This window comes from Lithobates pipiens, unplaced genomic scaffold (assembly GCF_037356315.1).
Source record: "Lithobates pipiens isolate NorthernLeopardFrog02 unplaced genomic scaffold, aLitPip1_a1.2 Scaffold_13, whole genome shotgun sequence".
NCBI classification, from domain to species: domain Eukaryota; kingdom Metazoa; phylum Chordata; class Amphibia; order Anura; family Ranidae; genus Lithobates; species Lithobates pipiens.
This window is the reverse complement of record NW_027507718.1, coordinates 173,569,373-173,588,821: the sequence shown is the minus strand read 5'-3', so window position 1 is coordinate 173,588,821 and position 19,449 is coordinate 173,569,373. Positions and strand designations below refer to the sequence as shown.

Below are 19,449 nucleotides of genomic sequence, written 5' to 3'. Positions count from 1 at the left end.
TCTGCGGGCCAAGCTGAGCCACCGGTCTCACCTGTCCCTCACATACGGCGTCGGAACCAGAAGTCACCCATTCATGTTAGTACCCAAATGGGTCAACATGAAAGCTTACTCATAGTAGTGAGTAGTGGCCCGGTCTTCTGTCGCCGCTGTCTTCGCCACCTTCTGTTCTTCTTCTTCCATGAGATGTTGACTCGTCTCTGTCTCTGGCCTTAATGACAGGGACGTGTTGCGCGGTGACTTATATAGGGACAATCGGGGGGGTGATCGTGTGATGTCCCCGCCCATTATTATGTCACAGTCCCAGCATCCTTTGGGACTGTGACATCATAATGGACGGGGACATCACCCGGTGACCCCGCCCATTGTCCCTATATAAGTTGCCGCGCAACACATCCCTGTCATTACGGCCAGAGACAGCAACGAGTCAACATCCCAAGGAAGAAGAAGAAGAGAAGAACAGAAGAACAAAAGGCAGCGAAGACAGCTGCGACAGAGGACTAGGCCACCGCCAGTAAAAGAGCTGCAAGAAGGAGCGGAGGCCCGGCAAGAAGAACTGGAAAGGGGTTACAAGACCCCCGAAGTCGGAAGAAGAGGCAGCGACAGAAGACCAAGCCCACCGCTAGTAAAAGAGCTAAAGGAAGAAAGCGGAGGCCCGGCAAGAAGAACCGAAGAGGGGGACAAGACCCCCGAAGTCGGAAGAAGACCCCCGGGTGGCGGCGAAGAAGAAAACCGGGCTCCTCCACTAGTAAAAGAGCTAGCAAAAGATAGCGGAGGAGTCCAGCGAGAAGACCCCCAAGATGGAAGAAGACCCCCCGGAGCTGTGCAATAAATTATTTTTAACCCTTGTGTGTTGTGTTTTATTTACATTTTTTTCACAGGTGAATGGGTAGGGTTACATTGTACCCCATACTTATTCACATGGGGGGGGGCGGTATCTGGGGGCACCCTTATTAAAGGGAGCTTCCAGATTCCGATAAGCCCCCCGCCCGCAGACCCCGACAACCAACGGCCAGGGTTGTCGGGAAGAGGCCGTTGTCCTCATCAACATGGGGACAAGGGGACAAGGTGCTTTGGGGTGGGGGGGTGCGCCCCCTTCCCCAAGGCACCCCCCCATGTTGAGGGTATGCAGCCTGGTACGGCTCAGGAGGGGGGCGCTCGCTCGTCCCCACCCCCTTTCCTGACCGGCCGGGCTGCGTGCCCAGATAAGGGTCTTATATGGACCTTTTGGGGGACCCCCACGCCGTTTTTTCAGCGTAGGGCTTCCCCTTTAAGTCCATACCAGGTGATGGGGCCAGCGACGTGTCAATCTCGCCGCCGAAGGCAGCGACATTGACTTTCTTCGCTAGTCCCGCCTACCTGGAGCCGCTTTCAAAATGAACGGACTTTCCTCTGTGTGTGGGCAAGTCTGTTCATTTCAAATGTATGGCGGACCTAGTCCGCCAGAAAAGTCCGGTCGCGTGTGGGCAGGTCCGCTCGTTTGTCTGCCAGACTAAGTCCGCCGGATAGTCTGATCGTGTGTACACGGCATTCCCGTTACCGATCTCTGGCTATGTTTTGACCACGTTTGCTCTGTTTACCTTTTACCATTATTATTATTATTATTAAACAGTGTGATTTTTACTGCACTCCTGCCTCAGTCTGATTCATGGTTCCTGACATATGCTTTCAGAAAATGTTTGGCTTAGGGAGGTCTTTCATGAACTCTGAAAGTTGCAAGTGAAAAATTAAGACATTCAGGTTTATAGAGAAAGTTGGTCATTTACAGCTTTGCACACATTTGAATTTCATAAAATGACGGCTTTGAAAAAAAAAAAATCACCATAGCATTTTATTTAGTAGGTGTGTTTGTATCTGCTAATAATGATTTTAGTGTTTCTTTTATTGAAAAAATTGTTTTGATAAACAATATTCGCAAATATCACGGGGCCTTAAAAATCAGTAGCACCTTTTTTTTCTATTAATCGTGTGCTTTCAGAAATAAAAAAAAGCAATGGCAAAATTGCAAAAATGGTCTGGCCACATGAGTTTAAAACTGGAGCCCAGGGTCTGGCAGCAAAAGGGTTAATGCATCCTTCAAGGTATCAAATAGATGCAAAAGGATAACCTTCTTACAAATCTTTATATACAGTGGTGTGAAAAAGTGTTTGCCCCCTTCCTCATTTCCTGTTCCTTTGCATGTTTGTCACACTTAAGTGTTTCGGATCATCAAACCAATTTAAACAATAGTCAAGGACAACACAAGTAAACACAAAATGCAATTTGTAAATGAAGGTGTTTATTATTAAAGGTGAAAAAAAATCCAAACCATCATGGCCCTGTGTGAAAAAGTGATTGCCCCCTAAACCTAATAACTGGTTGGGCCACCCTTGGCAGCAACAACTGCAACCAAGCGTTTGCGATAACGTGCAATGAGGCTTTTACAGCGTCCTGGAGGAATTTTGGCCCACTCATCTTTGCAGAATTGTCCTAATTCAGTTACATTAGAGGGTTTTCGAGCATTAACGGCCTTTTTAAGGTCATACCACAACATCTCAATAGGATTCAGGTCAGGACTTTGGCTACGCCACTCCAAAGTCTTCATTTTGTTTTTCTTCAGCCATTCGGTGGTGGACTTGCTGGTGTGTTTAGGATCATTGTCCTGCTGCAGAACCCAAGTTCGTTTCAGCTTGAGTACACAAACAGATGGTCGGACATTCTCCTTCAGGATCTCTTGGTAGACAGCAGAATTCATAGTTCCTTTTATCACGGCAAGTCTTCCAGGTCCTGAAGCAGCAAAACAGCCCCAGACCATCACACTACCACCACCATATTTTACTGTTGGTATAATGTTCTTTTTATGAAATGCAGTGTTCCTTCTACGCCAGATATACTTGGACACACACCTTCCAAAGAGTTCCACTTTTGTCTCATCGGTCCACAGAATGTTGTCCCAAAAGTCTTGGGGATCATCAAGATGTGTTGTGGAGAAATTGAGACGAGCTTTGATGTTCTTTTTGCTCAGCAGTGGTTTTCTCCTTGGAACTCTGCCATGCAGGCCATTTTTGCCCAGTCTTTTCCTGATGGTGGAGGCATGAACGCTGACCTTAACTGAGGCAAGTGAGGCCTGCAGTTCCTTGGACGTTGTTGTGGGGTCTTTTGTGACCTCTTGGATGAGTCTTAGCTGCGCTCTTGGGGTAATTTTGGGCGGCCGGCCACTCCTGGGAAGGTTCACCACTGTTCCATGTCTTCGCCATTTGTGGATAATGGCTCTCACTGTGGTTCGCTGGATTCCCAAAGCTTTGGAAATGGCTTTATAACCCTTTCCAGACTGATAGAGCTCAATTACTTTCTTTCTCAATTGTTCCTGAATTTCTTTGGGTCTCGGCATGATGTGTAGCTTTTAAGGATCTTCTTGTGGACCTTACTGTGTCAAGCAGCTCCTATTTAAGTGATGCCTTGATTGTGAACAGGTGTGGCAATAATCAGGCCTGGGTGTGGCTAGAGAAATTGAACTCAGGTGTGGACAACCACAGTTATAGTATGTTTTAACAAGGGGGGCAATCACTTTTTCACACAGGGCCATGATGGTTTGGATTTTTTTTCACCTTTAATAATAAACACCTTCATTTACAAATTGCATTTTGTGTTTACTTGTGTTGTCCTTGACTATTGTTTAAATTGGTTTGATGTTCCGAAACACTTAAGTGTGACAAACATGCAAAGGAACAGGAAATGAGGAAGGGGGCAAACACTTTTTCACACCACTGTATCTCTATAGGAATATCATCTGTCCCTGAAGTTTTCGAATTGGGAGAGGTCATAAGGTCCTTCCCAAGTTCTTTACTAGTCAAGGGGCAATCCAAAAACAATTTTGCTTTCATAGACAATTGAGGCGAATAAATCTGAAAATTGTCCAGTTGAGTATGTATGTATCTAATTCTAGAGGTATATAGACAAGGTTCATCAGGCAGTATAGTTAAAAAAATGGTTAAGATGACATTAAGTATTCACGCTTTTAATTTTGGTCAGTACAGAAAAAAATAAAGGAGAGTGATCTGAAATAGATCTGGGCAAAATCTCAATCTTAGTAAAATATGTAAGTAAGGTGGTAGTGCTCAGGGCTAAGTCAATATGGGAAAGAGTCAGAGGGTGGAACAGTCTCCAAATATTAAGTTAAGACAGGCAAAAGGGGTTATTACAGATTTCCTGTTTAAAAACGGTTTGATATAGTAGTTCATGCAGTTATTAAAGTCACCAAATGGCTAACAGAAATTGGTAGCAGATCTTCTAAAAAAATTACAAAGGCCTTAAGAACCTCATTAGAATTGGGAGGAAAATGTATATAATAGCCAAGATGCATTCTAAACCCTGCAACAGACAGTAAAAAAATATTATAACTATCTGCCTTATCCAACTGTGCCTAGGAAAAAAACTTTTTATATACTAGTAGATTACCTCCCGGGCATAAAAAGAACAATATGAACGAACCGTAAACTGTACAACCCTTTAGCAAGAAATCTACAGGTTTTAGAATTAGTATGTGTTTCCTGCAGGCAGGTAACAGATGGATCTCAAAACAAAATGGTATAAACAACAGCAGGCCACTTAATGGGGTAATTTAACCTTTAACATGCCACAAAATGATATAAAACATTTGAGGCAGCCTGATTGAAACCATCATATTATGTAAAAAACACCCTCACAACACACATAGGAGGTTATTTACGAAAGGCAAATCCACTTTGCACTGCAAGTGCACTTGAAAGTACACTGAAAGTGCACTTTCAAGTGCAGTCATTCTAAATGTAAGGGGTAGATCTGAAATGAGTGGAAGCTCTGCTAATTTTATCATCCAATCATGTGTAAGCTAAAATGCTGTTTTTTTATTTCCTCGCATGTCCCCCTCAGATCTACAGCGACTGCACTTTCAATACGGTTCAGCAGGAACTGGTCAAATGATGTGTGTACCACTGTCTGTTCAACAGACTATAGTCTAATGACAAGCTTCTGTTGAATGGTCCTGCTGAAAAACCAGCATTCGATCTGCACTTGCAGCCAATGGCTGAAGCACTGATCTGTGTATTCTGATGTTGGAAGTCCCTGCTGTCAGAAAACAATACCACTCAATGGGACCAAATATTTGCAATAAAGAGCACACAAAGCAAGTGGAAGTGTTTTAAAGATGTATTGAAGTACATTAGTCATAATAATCCATTGAGAATCCATTTAAGAGCAAAACAAACTCTTCAGTGGCTAAATTATAGTGTAAAAAAAATCCCCAAATAAGAAAAAAAAACAGGTCTTTAAAAATACAAAACAGAAAGGGCATATTCAAGGAATACAAGGATTACAACAAGAAATGCAAGCAACCAATCAGGACAGTGGAAATAGAATACGGAAAATACTTGCTACAGCAAGTATAACAAATCCCATTTTTTTTTCAAATATATCAATAATAAAAAGGTTATAAAAGAACAGATAGGTCTCATAAAAGATGAACATTGAAGGTCACAAATGCCAGGGAAAAGGCAGACAGTTTACAGATGAAAAAGACAAGTTTGATAGTTGTAATAGTAATGCTAATGATTTTTACTGAAGGTAACACTGGGGCTGACAGAAAAGCAGGTACAAAAGATACAGGAGGGTCCAGATGGTTCACCCCATTCAAGTCCTTAGGAAACTTAGACCACTTGTCAAGCCCTTATCGGGTCACAGAGCAATCGGGTCACAGACCTGAAGAATGAGGAGAGGTCTGTGTAAACAAACCTCTCCCCGTGCTTCCTAGTGTGGCTGTCACCGATTGTCTGTTCCCTTTTATAGGGAAGGACAATCAGTGATGTCACATGCCAGACCACGCCCCCTACAATAAAAAAACACATAACATTAAACATAACACCTACACTGCCCCCTAGTGGTTAACTCCTTCACTGCCAGTGTCATTTACACAGGAAACGGTGCATTTAAATAGCACTGATTGCTGTATAAATGACAATGGTCCCAAAAATGTGTCAAAAATGTCCGATGTGTCCGCCATAATGTTGCAGTCCCAATAAAAATCGCTGATCGCCGCCATTACTAGTAAAAAAAATTATATTAATAAAAATACTATAAAACTATCCCCTATTTTGTAAACGCTATAACTTTTGCGCAAACCAATCAATAATCGCTAATTGCGATTTTTTTACCAAAAATATGTAGAAGAATATGTATCAGCCTAAACTGAGGAAAAACATTTTTTATATATTTTTTTGGGATAATTATTATAGCAAAAAGTAACAAAATATTGAATTTTTTTTCAAAATTGTCTATTGTCTATCTATTTTTGTTTATAGCGCAAAAAATAAAAATCGCAGAGGTGATCAAACACCACCAAAAGAAAGCTCTATTTGTGGAAAAAAAAGGACTCCAATTTTGTTTGGGAGCCACGTTGTTCGATTGCGCAATTGTCAGTTAAAGCGACGCAGGGCCGAATCGCAAAAAGGGGCTTGGTCCTTTGGCTGCAAATTGGTCCGGGGCTTAAGTGGTTAAAGGCACCTTACTGACTGGAATGATACCAACTGATTATCATCAATTTATAAAAAGGATTGAGATGCATATGAATTTACAGGCCAGTCAGCCTATCATCAATAGTATGTAAAGCGTTTGAGGGAATGGTAATTGATTCTATGTAGAAATGTGTCTGCAATAAAGGTATCATAAGTGAAAACTAGTATATATATATATATATAAAATACATTTTTTGTCAGCCCAACCTGTTATTGTTCCATGAGGTATAATGCTGATGATATCAAATTAGGCAGGGAAATAAATCTGGCACATGATGTAGCATCCTTACAAGAAGACCTTGACAAAGTAGTGGGTAGATGAGGTTCAGTACTGAGAAATGTAAAGTTATGCACTTGGGTGGCAAAATATACATTAGGTGGGGGTTTCCTGGGAGAATCTGTCATGAAAAATGATCGAGGGCACTTGTATATCATAAACTTAGTAACAGCATGTAATACCAAGCCACAATTTACAAAGCTAGCAAAAATGCTGTCGTGCATTAAAAAGGACATACTGTATACTCAAGAGATAAATTGATAATTCTACCCCTTTACAAAACTCTGGTTTGGCCTCATCTTAAATATGCAGTTCACTTTTGGTCACCAAGCCCCTGGAAAGATGTTGTTGAACTACTGTAAAAAGAGTTTAGCATAATTAAGAAGGGGGATAAAGGACCTCAGCTAAGAGGATCGATTAAATAGATTACAGTTATTCACTCTGGTTGATGAGGCGCTTAAGAGGAATATGATTACAGTGTACAAACATATCAAAGGTGACTTCAGTAACTGTAATAAACTGTTTATTCTATGGGTCCTGAAGAAGACAAGCAGACATGATCTGAGGTTAGAAGAAAGACGGTTTACCTTTCAGAAAGGGCTCTTTGTAAAACTCCCTCCCCCAGGAAGTAGTTCTAGCTGGTAGTATTGACAACTTCAAAAAAGTTGTCAATACTATCAGCTACAACTAATAAGTGGAGTAAAGTTTATTTTTAATAAGTTCTGGTCTGGGTCATGTGTCACGTGATGCCTCATGGGGCACATCACTTGAAACAACCAGAACACTCCAGATAAATCCCAGAAGTATCCATGGCCACATAGGACAAAGGAGGTGGCAGGATGGGGAAGGTAAGAACAGTGAACTCTACACACATAGTATATATTACTTAAAATACAGTTCATTAAGTATCCTTTAAAAAACGCATTGCCTGGGAAACAGGGTCCTGTTTTGGTATTTTAGTTATTTTAAAATGTTGCATAATTGTGAACTCACTAAAGACTATAAAACTAAATGTACAGAAATAACACTTTTTGTAAGTTAAAAAATATACCCAGAAATTGAATAAAAGCCTGATATATGTTCTAATTATTCCCAACTCTATCCAAAACGACAAAAACAGAGAAAGTTTTGGTCTGTGTAAACTCTTTTACGCCTATTTCCACCTGTCCAATTTCATGCATTTTGCTGTTACAAGATGCTGTTCAAGTAGAATTCCATTCTTTCCTATGTGGCTGATTCACATCTGTGCACAGCAGCTTAGTGTGAAATAGAAAACGGAAACTTTATGGACTTACATATTTGGAATATATATTTATCAGTGTGCAGTACACATGTTGGAATACATCCAGTAAAAAGGTGAATCTTTTAAGTAGGCTGGGAAGAATAACATGCAAAAAAAGTCTGCTGTTCCAAAAAAATCATTTGGCAAGTGTTTCTGAAGGCCAGAAGCATTCATTATAGTTTCCTAATAAAGCTCTACCTCAATCCTGTCTAAAGTACTGTTTGAACGGAGCTGAATTCAGGCATTGTGTGGCCACTTAAATTATATATTCCCATAAACATACTAACATTTTTATACAACTTAAATTAGAATAGGCTAAACAAAGATCCGCACATAATATGAGGAATCGGGAATTCAAACCCAATTATATAGTCACTGACTTCACCCCTAAGTCAGTTCTATCACACTCCCCCACTATCCCATAATGTGTCATAGATACTATAGGAGTCAACAGAAAGTTGCCCACAGGAGGGAAGCCAGAACTACGACCTGGAGTTGAATTAGGATTGTGTGCACAGGCTCCTAAGGTCCCTGTATGCACATAACAAAATTCAGACACCAGAACGTATGTAAAAGCAATTTTTCATCCTCCTTCTTAGGCCTTAGGCTTTTTGTATCTTTAACATTTTTTATGCCAGGTTCATTTATGTTTCATGTTTATATTGCTTATGATTTAGCTTTTGATGCTTTGCTCAAACTACCATTTAAAATAGTGAAGTTTTACCGATTGGAACCATCAGTCATTATGTTACCTTTAGTGTATTACAAAGAAGAAAAAAATACTTTAAGTAATGATTTAGGATATAAACAATTCACCCCAAAATTCAGTAACCTTTATAAATGCACAAAACGTAAGGATTTTTGTATTAATATGCACAGAACTGCCTGGTGAGTCCTATGCATTGTTCTTATTATCCCCTAATTTACAATAAGGGTCATCTGATGTATTGCTATGGAACAAGAAAAGTAAATGAAGGAGAATGTCAGCAAAAAACTATGACAAATATTAATTATACTCCCAACTTGTCTAGTTCAAAAACTATTACTGACTCATCATGACTAATGCAACACCATTAACCATAATGAACCTATATTGTTACGACATTCAGCTGCTGACAAAAGTCTTTAAAGACCATTTAGATATGTAATGTCATCCACTAGGGCAAGGCTTGCCATGTGCCATGCTGACAGACATGACCTTTTGAAAGTTTGCACTCAAGAAACCTTTGCTTTCATTCCAAAAATAGTTTATTTGAAATACAATAATGTTAAACACAATATTTCCTCTTAAATATATGAAAAAATACATTAAAATATATTTCATTAAAAATACATACAGCATTCATTAAAAATTCAAACAATAAATTACCAATAAATAAAAAATGCATAAATAACATGTTTTGTTTGAAATATTAATATTAAACATGATAATACACAATAATCTTAAATAGCTATTACTTTTGTAACTTTTCTTTCAAGAGCATAAAATCTACTTATCCTTTCAACTGACGTTAGAGACAACACAAGTTTGGAAATGAAACGATAACAAATAGTTTAACCTGATTTCCATCTTGGACTTGGTGCTGTATGTACTGTATTGGTGCTGCAAAGATGTATAATAATAATAATTCAAAAGATTCATGATAATATTTAAAAAAGAGGAATGTAAAGGATGTGCTTACAGCAACCAATCAGATTAATGGATTCATTTTACTAAGAAATGAAGACAAGAATTTGTCTGGTCATTATGGGCAGCATCTATAAATTTCAATTTGAATGTTAAGTCTTAAGCCTCAAAACGGCAATGGCCTTTATTGTACTTGGTTCAAAGAGCTATGCATTTGACGTGGAGTTGCCCGAATATTAAGCACCTAAGAATGTTATCTCTCTATAGAAGAGGTAAACCAGTTCTGTATAGCTGAATCCTATTTTATGGCAATTTGAGGCTATAATTCCTTTCAGACTGACAGCAAGATCTATTGCAGAAAATAAAAGAATGCTGAACAGAAAAAGAAATAATGGAAAACAAAGTTGTGGCCTTTGCTATAAACCATGTGCATGTGTTGTTAAACATTGAAAAAGGCTTGCAGATTGAATATGTTATTATACATGTTGCTTGTAGATTTTACTAGTTTATAAAGATTTTTTCCTGTTTTAATAACAAGAAATTATAGATGAACTCCATACTAAACCAGACACAATCTGCTAATTCTAATGCAAGCCTAACTGTTTTTTCTTCTTTTTCACCATATTGTTTATCAGTCTTCCTTCACTATTTATTCACTTTGCTTTGTAACATTCTATTTCAAGTTTTTATGAACTGGAGAAAGAAATAGTGGCAGTATAGACCAAGGTGCAGCTAAAGAGGATCCTGCTGATCTTTAACAAAAGGCCCTACAGTATTAAATGTACAAACCTCAGCAATGGGTAAGAAAGAAAATATATAATATCAGTTCTTTCACATCCTTTTCATATTTCTTTCATAGAAAATAAATACAACTACAAAATGCAATGTTTTAAATTGCTCTATATATAATAGAGCTGCAGTACTAATTTCTTACGAAAATAATGGAAATGTACTAATGGAGTTGAAAATCTTTACACAATAATTAGAGTGAACAATTACCACATTTATCGTCATATAACACGCACAAGCGTATAACACGTACCCCAATTTAAGACAGAAGTTTAAGGGGAAAAAAACTTTCTTTTTTTTAAAATAGACCATTTTGAAGCAAAATAATAGCCAGTGAGCATCAATGCAGCCTGATTAGTGCCCATCTGCAGCCTCAATGCAGCCTGATCTGTGCCCATCTGCAGCTTCAGTGCAGCCTGATCTGTGCCCATCTGCAGCCTGATCTGTGCCCATCTGCAGCCTAATCAGCACTCATTTACAGCCTGATCCACGCCCATCTCTCCCATCAATGCAGCTGACTAATTTAAGCCTCACCATCTCTCAATGCAGGAAATCACCGAGCCGTCATTTCCTGTTTACTCGGCTCTCAGTCGGCAGTCACATACACAGTCCTGCCTCTGCCATTGTCATTGGACCAGCTCCTGTGATAGACAGAACACTGGTCCAATGCCAGTGGCGGAGGCGGGTCTGTGCGTGCGATGTGAGAGTCGACTGGAGAGAAGATGGCGGCTCAGTTAATTCCAGCTGCGCTTGTCCCCCTCTTTCCCCTCCAAGGTATGCTGTCGGCGTATAACATGCACCCGTGATTTGCCCCCTATTTTAATAGGAAAAAAGTGCGTGTTATATGCCGATAAATACGGTACTTCAATTATTGAATAGTGTAAAAAGCAAGTTGCTATTTATTTATTTCATCTACACATTATTGGATATTCAAAGTGAACACATCTACAATTTGAGTGAAAATTTTCAACTCCTTTAGTAAATCAACCCTTTTGAGTTTAATTAAGCTTTCCTTTTCCCTTTCAAGTATATCGATACCAAAATAAATATATTGTTTGTTTACCTTTCTCAAAGAAAACAGTTTTACACTATGTGCAAATCTTTGGTCATAGCCCTTCATTTAGTTACACTCATGACAAAAGATATAGCTGCAGCCAGATTCTGTAAATGTATGTTTAAGTATTTACATGGTGTACCTCATTTGTAAACTCGGTGGCAAAGGAAAAAACAGAGTTTTAGAACCCAATGAGATAATAGCTTTCATTTACTAATCTCCAATAAATAAAGAAACATAAAACTTAACTGGTTGTTATAGCTAGTGAATCTACTTTTCGTTGTTTTCTCTTCTTTGATATACAGAGCAAACATAATATAATTTTTTGTCTAGATTGCATGTATTATTTTCAATACATTGTGCATAATTGTGGGAATGTCCTGCAATCTTAGTTAAAAATCAGTGCATTTGTTTAGTTGGTTTACCCTTATAAAGCCCTTTCCTAGTATAGATTTTCTTTAGTAATAGTGCAATAAAATCATACAGTGTAAACAAAAATTACACGGACTCTCTGCCTTTTTTCCATGACTGTGCTGCATGCCGGTTATGTAACCAGAACATATTATCTACCATGCCCACTCATAGATGTCCACATATTGATCATGGGTAAAATAATATCCAGAGCTAAGATTTTTTCAGTTCTGGAAAATGGATAGTTTTGCAAATTCTCCTTACAAATAGTAGAAACAACTGGTGGTTAAATGGTTCCCTATTAAAATCCACTATGCATCAGTAATCTATTTTTAACTTTGCTTTTAATCTCTTAACTTTACCTGCCTTTTTTTGTATAACAACGGAATAGTGGCTGGATAAATAAAACTGAGAACATTGGTGAAGCATAGATGGAAATTGTATAAGGCAGGACAGGTTGTTGTTTGGGAAATTGTTCTGATGTATGTGCTTACCAAGCACTTCTCAAATTTCCAATTACCGGCACTTTTGGCACCACTTCAGGCACAGTGGCACTTTCGAACAATCATGTCATCGAAGACTGTAAAAACCAGTTTGCGCTCAGAATTATAATGCATGAGTACCATGGGGTCATAACTTCCCGGAACACAGCATGGTGCTGGAGTATCTCCATTAATGTGATGCATTCTGTATTTAATCTGGGCATGCATGCTGGCTGGTTTGTAGTTATGTGGGCAGGATCCATCACAAAAATGCATTTCGTAGGTGGATGGATGAACAATCCAGTCGCTCCAACCAATCTGCTCAAAGGATACCAATAAGGACTTGCGGCAGCATTTCTTCTCACTCTTTTTACAGTCTTCATCTGCAGAGAGGGACCTGGTTCTCCTTGTTTTTGAGCGTGCTTGCTCCTGTGTCTCCACTTCTAACACAAGGGCATTGTCTGCTCCAATTTGTTTGCTGCCATCATTCACAAATCTCTTGTCCAGTATAACTACTAACTCAAGCTGCAAACATTTCTCAGAACTTGCAAGCCACTGCTGTACGGCAGTATCTACATTTAATGTAATCATATCTTTGTCTATGGGTTTAGAATCAAGTAATTTATATTCTTGTCCCCCATTAGCATGGCTTGATTCTGTCACTTTGTAAATGTTCACCATAGGCTTAGATGTTGAGTTAGCTGCAGCTGATCTAAGTGCAGCCAATACATCTTTGCAGAGTTTCAGTTCAGCTCTCATCACGCTCAGTTGTTGATGTATTGTCTGTGTCCTGTAGAAGATCAAATTGTAGCGATGACTGTTGCTTCCATGTTTGCCACATTTCTTCGTGCTATGTTCTACTGTAATACAGAATATGGGATTATGAATTCTCAGTAATTACAATGTAAAATGTCTTTTGACTCTAAATTATTTTACCAGTTATTTTATAATAGAGCTTTCTGAAAAAGAACTATACACATTTTAGTGTTTCTTAACGTGTATGTAATCCCTAAATCTATTTAATATGTTTGGTATCATGCCTCACTGTATAGGATTTTCTTGAGCAATTTATAATTTTTTTGTTATTAATCTGCTGTTTCTTATCTGGAGAACTTGGAAAAATATCTGTTGCTAACTGACAACACTAAGCCGCTGTCTTGCAATTAGCAACATTGTCAGCCTGCCATGTGCACTTCTTTAGTTGGCAATTTCACTTATTAGCAGGTCTACCAGAAAGGCAGACAAACAGCCTACTTAAAGAGCCCAAATGGAAGGTTGACAACCCACTACTAACTGTGAAGCAGCAGCTTAGTGTTAGCTGGGTGCTGGAAATGCTGTCACTACCAGAATCTTTAGGCAAGGTTCCTTACAAAAGATTCCCCAAAAAAAATATTTCCTCAAAGAGTAACTCTAATTATGTTGAGGAAAAAATAATCCCCTCTGATCTGAAAATATATTGCAAGGATTTTAACAATTTTTGTAGTAGAGTCCTACCGCTTTCTGTTCTTAAGAAAACCTTGTATGCTCCACTATTTTATTAGAATACTCATTTCTGAATAGGAGGGCCTGTCTTCAATATAATCAGTTAATGCACTTGCCGTGTTCTAATCAGGAATATAGCACCATCAATGTCTCTTTAGAAGTAATAAACTCGTAAGGATTATCTCACCAAAAATATAATTACATGTTACAGAGGATGACAAAAAAATTTAATTTATCTTTGTGTAGACTTTTGGGGAAATCAGTGAGCCAATCACACAAGCAGGAAATGACATTTCCAGGAAAAGTCTGTACAACAACTGTGCACAGAATACCCAAGTCACCATATTGCATTGGATTTTACAGAAAATCACAGCATCGCAGATTGAAAATGAGAGGTCATGTTTTATTCATTTAAAGTAAAATATAACTTGTTTTTACTTTTCCTGAGTCAAATCTTTATTCATTTGTATCTTTCATTGTCCCCCTCCCAGACCCTACAGCTCATAGTGTAAGGGATTCAGCAACAGAAGCAGTGCTCTCAATTCAGAAAGCAGTGAGCAGAACTAGGTGTGGCCATATGCTAATTGAAAAGCTTGAGTCAGCAGTGTAAATACTGATTGTCAAGCCCCTGCAACATCTTCTCATTCCACTGTAGTGCAAGTGGACCCTCCCTACATGAGAGTGGCAACTCTGCTTTGAATTCAGGAGTGGTGCAGCATCATTGCCTTCCCATCAGAGGAAGATATATTTGGTGGACTTCACTGGCAGGCTCAACAGGGATTTGTGGGACTTTGTAGGTAGACTAGAAGGAAACTGTAAGTGCAGATGTAGTTATAATTAAGTTCTGCAGCACTTTTTTTTAATGGAAGGCCAGAGTATTGTTTTAAGAAAACTGAATAGAGTTCAGCATGATACCAAACATAATGCACATGGATGTAGGGTTTACATATACTAATGCAGAAAAGCCAAAAGTGAAAATTAAGCATTAGGGTGCACACAGGAAGCACAGCATGCCTACTCCACCTTACTCCCTTTTGTCTGTAATCTTGGAAAATGCCTGCTTGTAATGCTGGATTACCCTGTGTGCTTCTTTACAAAATACAAACAGGCTCATGTAAAACTGTATATAATAACATACACCAATCGTAGTCCTGTTTGAATGTGATTGGTGATAGAGAAGAAAGGAGGAGAGAGGAAGGTACATATATAACACAGACATCAGGAAGTATGCTCCCACTGCCCTCCTACTAACTCGTTGAGGTGATCTACATGTGTTGTGGCTGCATTGGACAGAAAATGCACATTAAGGAAATATTTCTGATTTTAGCACTGCAGCAATGTGCTGCATGCCATTAGTAGCTCACTCACTAGGTTGCTTGGATTTTCTCTTCAAATATTCCTGTATAAAAAAAAATTGTTCTTTTAGACAAAGTGGGAAATGGTTAGTACTACGACCAGGTTTAAAATGCTAAGTCCCTGTTGAGGAGATTATTTTGGCAAAGTTTAAATATTAATTGAGCCTCCTCATCTATTCTTTTTCTGTCCTACATTTTCATTTGGGTAGGAACTGAGGGGAAATCTCCCTCATGGGAACATACAGCAACACAGCCTTCGCACAGAAGCTAAACCTTTCTTATTCCACTGATTTTTTTTTTGTTTGCTGCCTTTCAATCTAATTTCTGGTCAGTTTGGCACATGTCAAATAGTCCCATTTCCTAGCTTTCTTACTTCCTTCAAAAAGTCGGGAAGTAGGGAAACTTTTCCGAAATAGGGACATAGGGAGTAATAAAATACTGCCAGAAAATGTAACCCATTTCTAGAGTTGGGTTTTACTGTACACAATCTTATCAATATGTGTAAATGTATAAAATATTTTGATTCTATGAGGGTGATCATCTGCCTTCAGTACACTCACTGATCAAAGCAAGCATGCAGCAAGTGAAGTCAGAAAACCTGATCTTTACACTGGCTCCAAGTCAGTGAACACTTTTAGAAAAGACCAGCAATTTCAGCCTAAATTTTGCTCTAAGTACAGCTTTCCCAGAATTATAGCTTTTTCCAATAACAGTGTGTATGTACTCAACATGGTGCCTGTTATACCCCCCAAAAAAATCAATTAACCTGTGGTGTTCTATTGATTCACAGGGGAGGTGCTTGACTTTGGGACTGTGTTCGCATGTACTTTTCTGATCTCATTTGCACTGTGCATTTTTGAAAAGTCAATATTTTTTACACATTTTGATTTTTAAAAAAGTGGCTGCCATAGAGGTAAATGGAGGTGCCTGTAAAATGCATGTTCAAACCTACCCTTGAAAACTACATACAGAAAAAGTACGCTAGTATACATAATCAATGTAAAAGAAAATGCACAGCAAAGCATGGGAAATGCCCTTAAAATGCATATTTGAAATACATTTGTTTTTTTAAACAGATGTGTAAATATACCTTATAGTTTGAACTAGTCCTCATTGGATTAAAAATAACTGTCACTTAAAAAAAAAATATATGGATCCTTATCCTGGTGTGCATGGTCAATTGAGTTAATTGTTCAATGACCAGAAAGAGAGTACAGTAAAATATGCATACATAGAAGAGAGGGTGCTGATCACGAAATCAGAGTGCTCTCAATTGCAGTAAACTAGTCCCAGAGATAAAGGTAGCGTAAGAAAGGAGGATATTGTCTGGCTTTATGTTAATAAATGTTACACATGCATGTCTCTCAGTCTATTTATCTATCTATCTGAACCCCATCAACATAAAAAATAAGCTTTTGAATAAATAGAGTAAAATGTGTAAAAGCAGATAACAAATAGATTGTATCTTTTTCCAATAAAAGCTCAGGTTTCGTTATTATTTTCTATGGGCTACAATATCTCCCACTCACATTTTGGTGTCAGTATATGCACTCTTCTCTCTGGTGTCTCGTCCTTGCTTGTATTTCCCCGCAGCTCCATTAACTTCTCCTGGTATAACCAATACATTTTGCGCATTTCATCTTTGTTCATTTTTTCCCTGATAACAGGAGGTTTGTGTAAACCCAGGCGATCCAAAATGCTTTTCTTCACTGCCTCCAGCTGAATCATTTTCTCCTGCTCGCCCAAGGGCCTAAGCTTGACCCCAGTGATGGATAAGAGAGTGAAGCACAGAGTAGCACACCTGACCTTCCAAGGAGAGCTCTGCATTGTGTGCAGTGTCACAGCAAAAGGCTTGTTCAGCACACAGCTTGTGAGCTGTCTTTCAATGAATGAATGAAATTCTCCAGCCTCTCTCCTTTATAGCTTTCTGAACTGCACGCCCCTAGATGCACACTCACTGCTCTGTGGAAGTAAACATTGTAAATACCAAAGAACACTTGTCACTGATTCTTCTTCTTTTTGATACCTTAAAGATGCAGAAGCCCCATAAAAAGAAAGAATAAGAATACATTCCTTGTAAAGCGTATATAACGTAGTAAATTAATATGTATTTTTTGTCTCTTAATATCGACTGTAATTGCAAACCAAATCTGGATGCTAACTAAATACCCAACTGCATGAGTAAGGGATACATAAGACCACTTGTTACTCATTCAGAGAAAAAATTAAAATGTAGATAAATACACCCAAAAAGAAAAGTCCCATAAATTCATCCTCAATCACATTACCCAGCAAAGTAGATCCATGGTCAATAACGATGAGTGGCACCCCAATGATTCACTGAGACAAGCACAAAGATCAGCATATAACAATCCTGCTCTCGATGAACTCTCACTGGGCATGACCATATTTGGTCAAGGACGTCAGCTGAGATAGTTACATAGTTACATAGTAGGTGAGGTTGAAAAAAGACACAGGTCCTTCAAGTCCAACCTATGCGTGTGACTACAGTGCCTTGCGAAAGTATTCGGCCCCCTTGAACTTTTCAACCTTTTGCCACATTTCAGGCTTCAAACATAAAGATATAAAATTTTTATTTTTTGTGAAGAATCACCAACAAGTGGGACACAATTGTGAAGTGGAATGAAATCTATTGGATTTTTGAAACTTTTTTAACTAATAAAAAAATGAAAAGTGGGGCGTGCAAAATTATTCGGCCCTCTTGCGTTAATACTTTGTAGAGCCACCTTTTGCTGCGATTATAGCTGCAAGTCGCTTGGGGTATGTTTCTATCAGTTTTGCACATCGAGAGACTGAAATTCTTGCCCATTCTTCCTTGCAAAACAGCTTGAGCTCAGTGAGGTTGGATGGAGAGCGTTTGTGAACAGCAGTTTTCAGCTCTTTCCACAGATTCTCGATTGGATTCAGGTCTGGACTTTGACTTGGCCATTCTAACACCTGGATACGTTTATTTGTGAACCATTCCTTTGTAGATTTTGCTGTATGTTTGGGATCATTGTCTTGTTGGAAGATAAATCTCTGTCCCAGTTTCAGGTCTTTTGCAGACTCCAACAGGTTTTCATCCAGAATGGTCCTGTATTTGGCTGCATCCATCTTCCCCTCAATTTTAACCATCTTCCCTGTCTCTGCTGAAGAAAAGCAGGCCCAAACCATGATGCTGCCACCACCATGTTTGACAGTGGGGATGGTGTGTTGAGGGTGATGAGCTGGGTTGCTTTTACGCCAAACATATCGTTTTGCATTGTGGGCAAAAAGTTCGATTTTGGTTTCATCTGACCAGAGCACCTTCTTCCACATGTTTGGTGTGTCTCCCAGGTGGCTTGTGGCAAACTTTAGACGAGACTTTTTATGGATATCTTTGAGAAATGGCTTTCTCCTTGCCACTCTTCCATAAAGGCCAGATTTTTGCAGTGTACGACTGATTGTTGTCCTATGGACAGACTCTCCCACCTCAGCTGTAGTTCTCTGCAGTTCATCCAGAGTGATCATGGGCTTCTTGGCTGCATCTCTGATCAGTCTTCTCCTTGTCTGAGCTGAAAGTTTAGAGGGACGGCCAGTTCTTGGTAGATTTGCAGTGGTCTGATACTCTTTCCATTTCAAAATGATCGCTTGCACAGTGCTCCTTGGGATGATTAAAGCTTGGGAAATCTTTTTGTATCCAAATCCGGCTTTAAACTTCTCCACAACAGTATTACGGACCTGCCTAGTGTGTTCCTTGGTCTTCATGATGCTCTCTGCGCTTTCAACAGAACCCTGAGACTATCACAGAGCAGGTGCATTTATACAGAGACTTGATTACACACAGGTGGATTCTATTTATCACCATCAGTCATTTAGGACAACATTGGATCATTCAGAGATCCTCGCTGAACTTCTGCAGTGAATTTTCTGCACTGAAAGTAAAGGGGCCGAATAATTTTGCACACACCACTTTTCAGTTTTTTATTTGCTAAAAAAGTTTAAATTATCCAATAGATTTCGTTCCACTTCACAATTGTGTCGCACTTGTTGGTGATTCTTCACAAAAAATTCTAAGTTTATATCTTTATGTTTGAAGCCTGAAATGTGGCAAAAGGTTGAAAAGTTCAAGGGGGCCGAATACTTTCACAAGGCACTGTATATGTCAGTATTACATCCCTGTACGT

The 19,449-nt window shown here is 38.9% G+C and overlaps 1 protein-coding gene across 1 annotated transcript; it reads right to left on the bottom strand.

Annotated features, from left to right (window-relative positions):
* Positions 1-9,399: 9,399 nt before the first annotated feature.
* On the bottom strand, positions 9,400-17,213 carry GDF15 (growth differentiation factor 15). The gene is made up of 2 exons (XM_077475903.1): positions 16,813-17,213; positions 9,400-13,306 (listed from the first exon to the last, which is right to left on the bottom strand). The coding sequence occupies exons 1-2, from the start codon at positions 17,108-17,110 to the stop codon at positions 12,504-12,506; spliced, it is 1,101 nt and encodes a 366-aa protein (XP_077332029.1). The 5' UTR covers positions 17,111-17,213; the 3' UTR covers positions 9,400-12,503.
* Positions 17,214-19,449: the final 2,236 nt, after the last annotated feature.

Excerpts from the sequence above, each read along its gene's own strand:
- GDF15 (XM_077475903.1), bottom strand. The coding sequence starts at position 17,110 with ATGCAGAGCTCTCCTTGGAAGGTCAGGTGTGCTACTCTGTGCTTCACT. Across the intron at positions 13,307-16,812 it reads GCATATACTGACACCAAAAT|TAGAACATAGCACGAAGAAA; the intron begins GTGAGTGGGAGA and ends TCTGTATTACAG.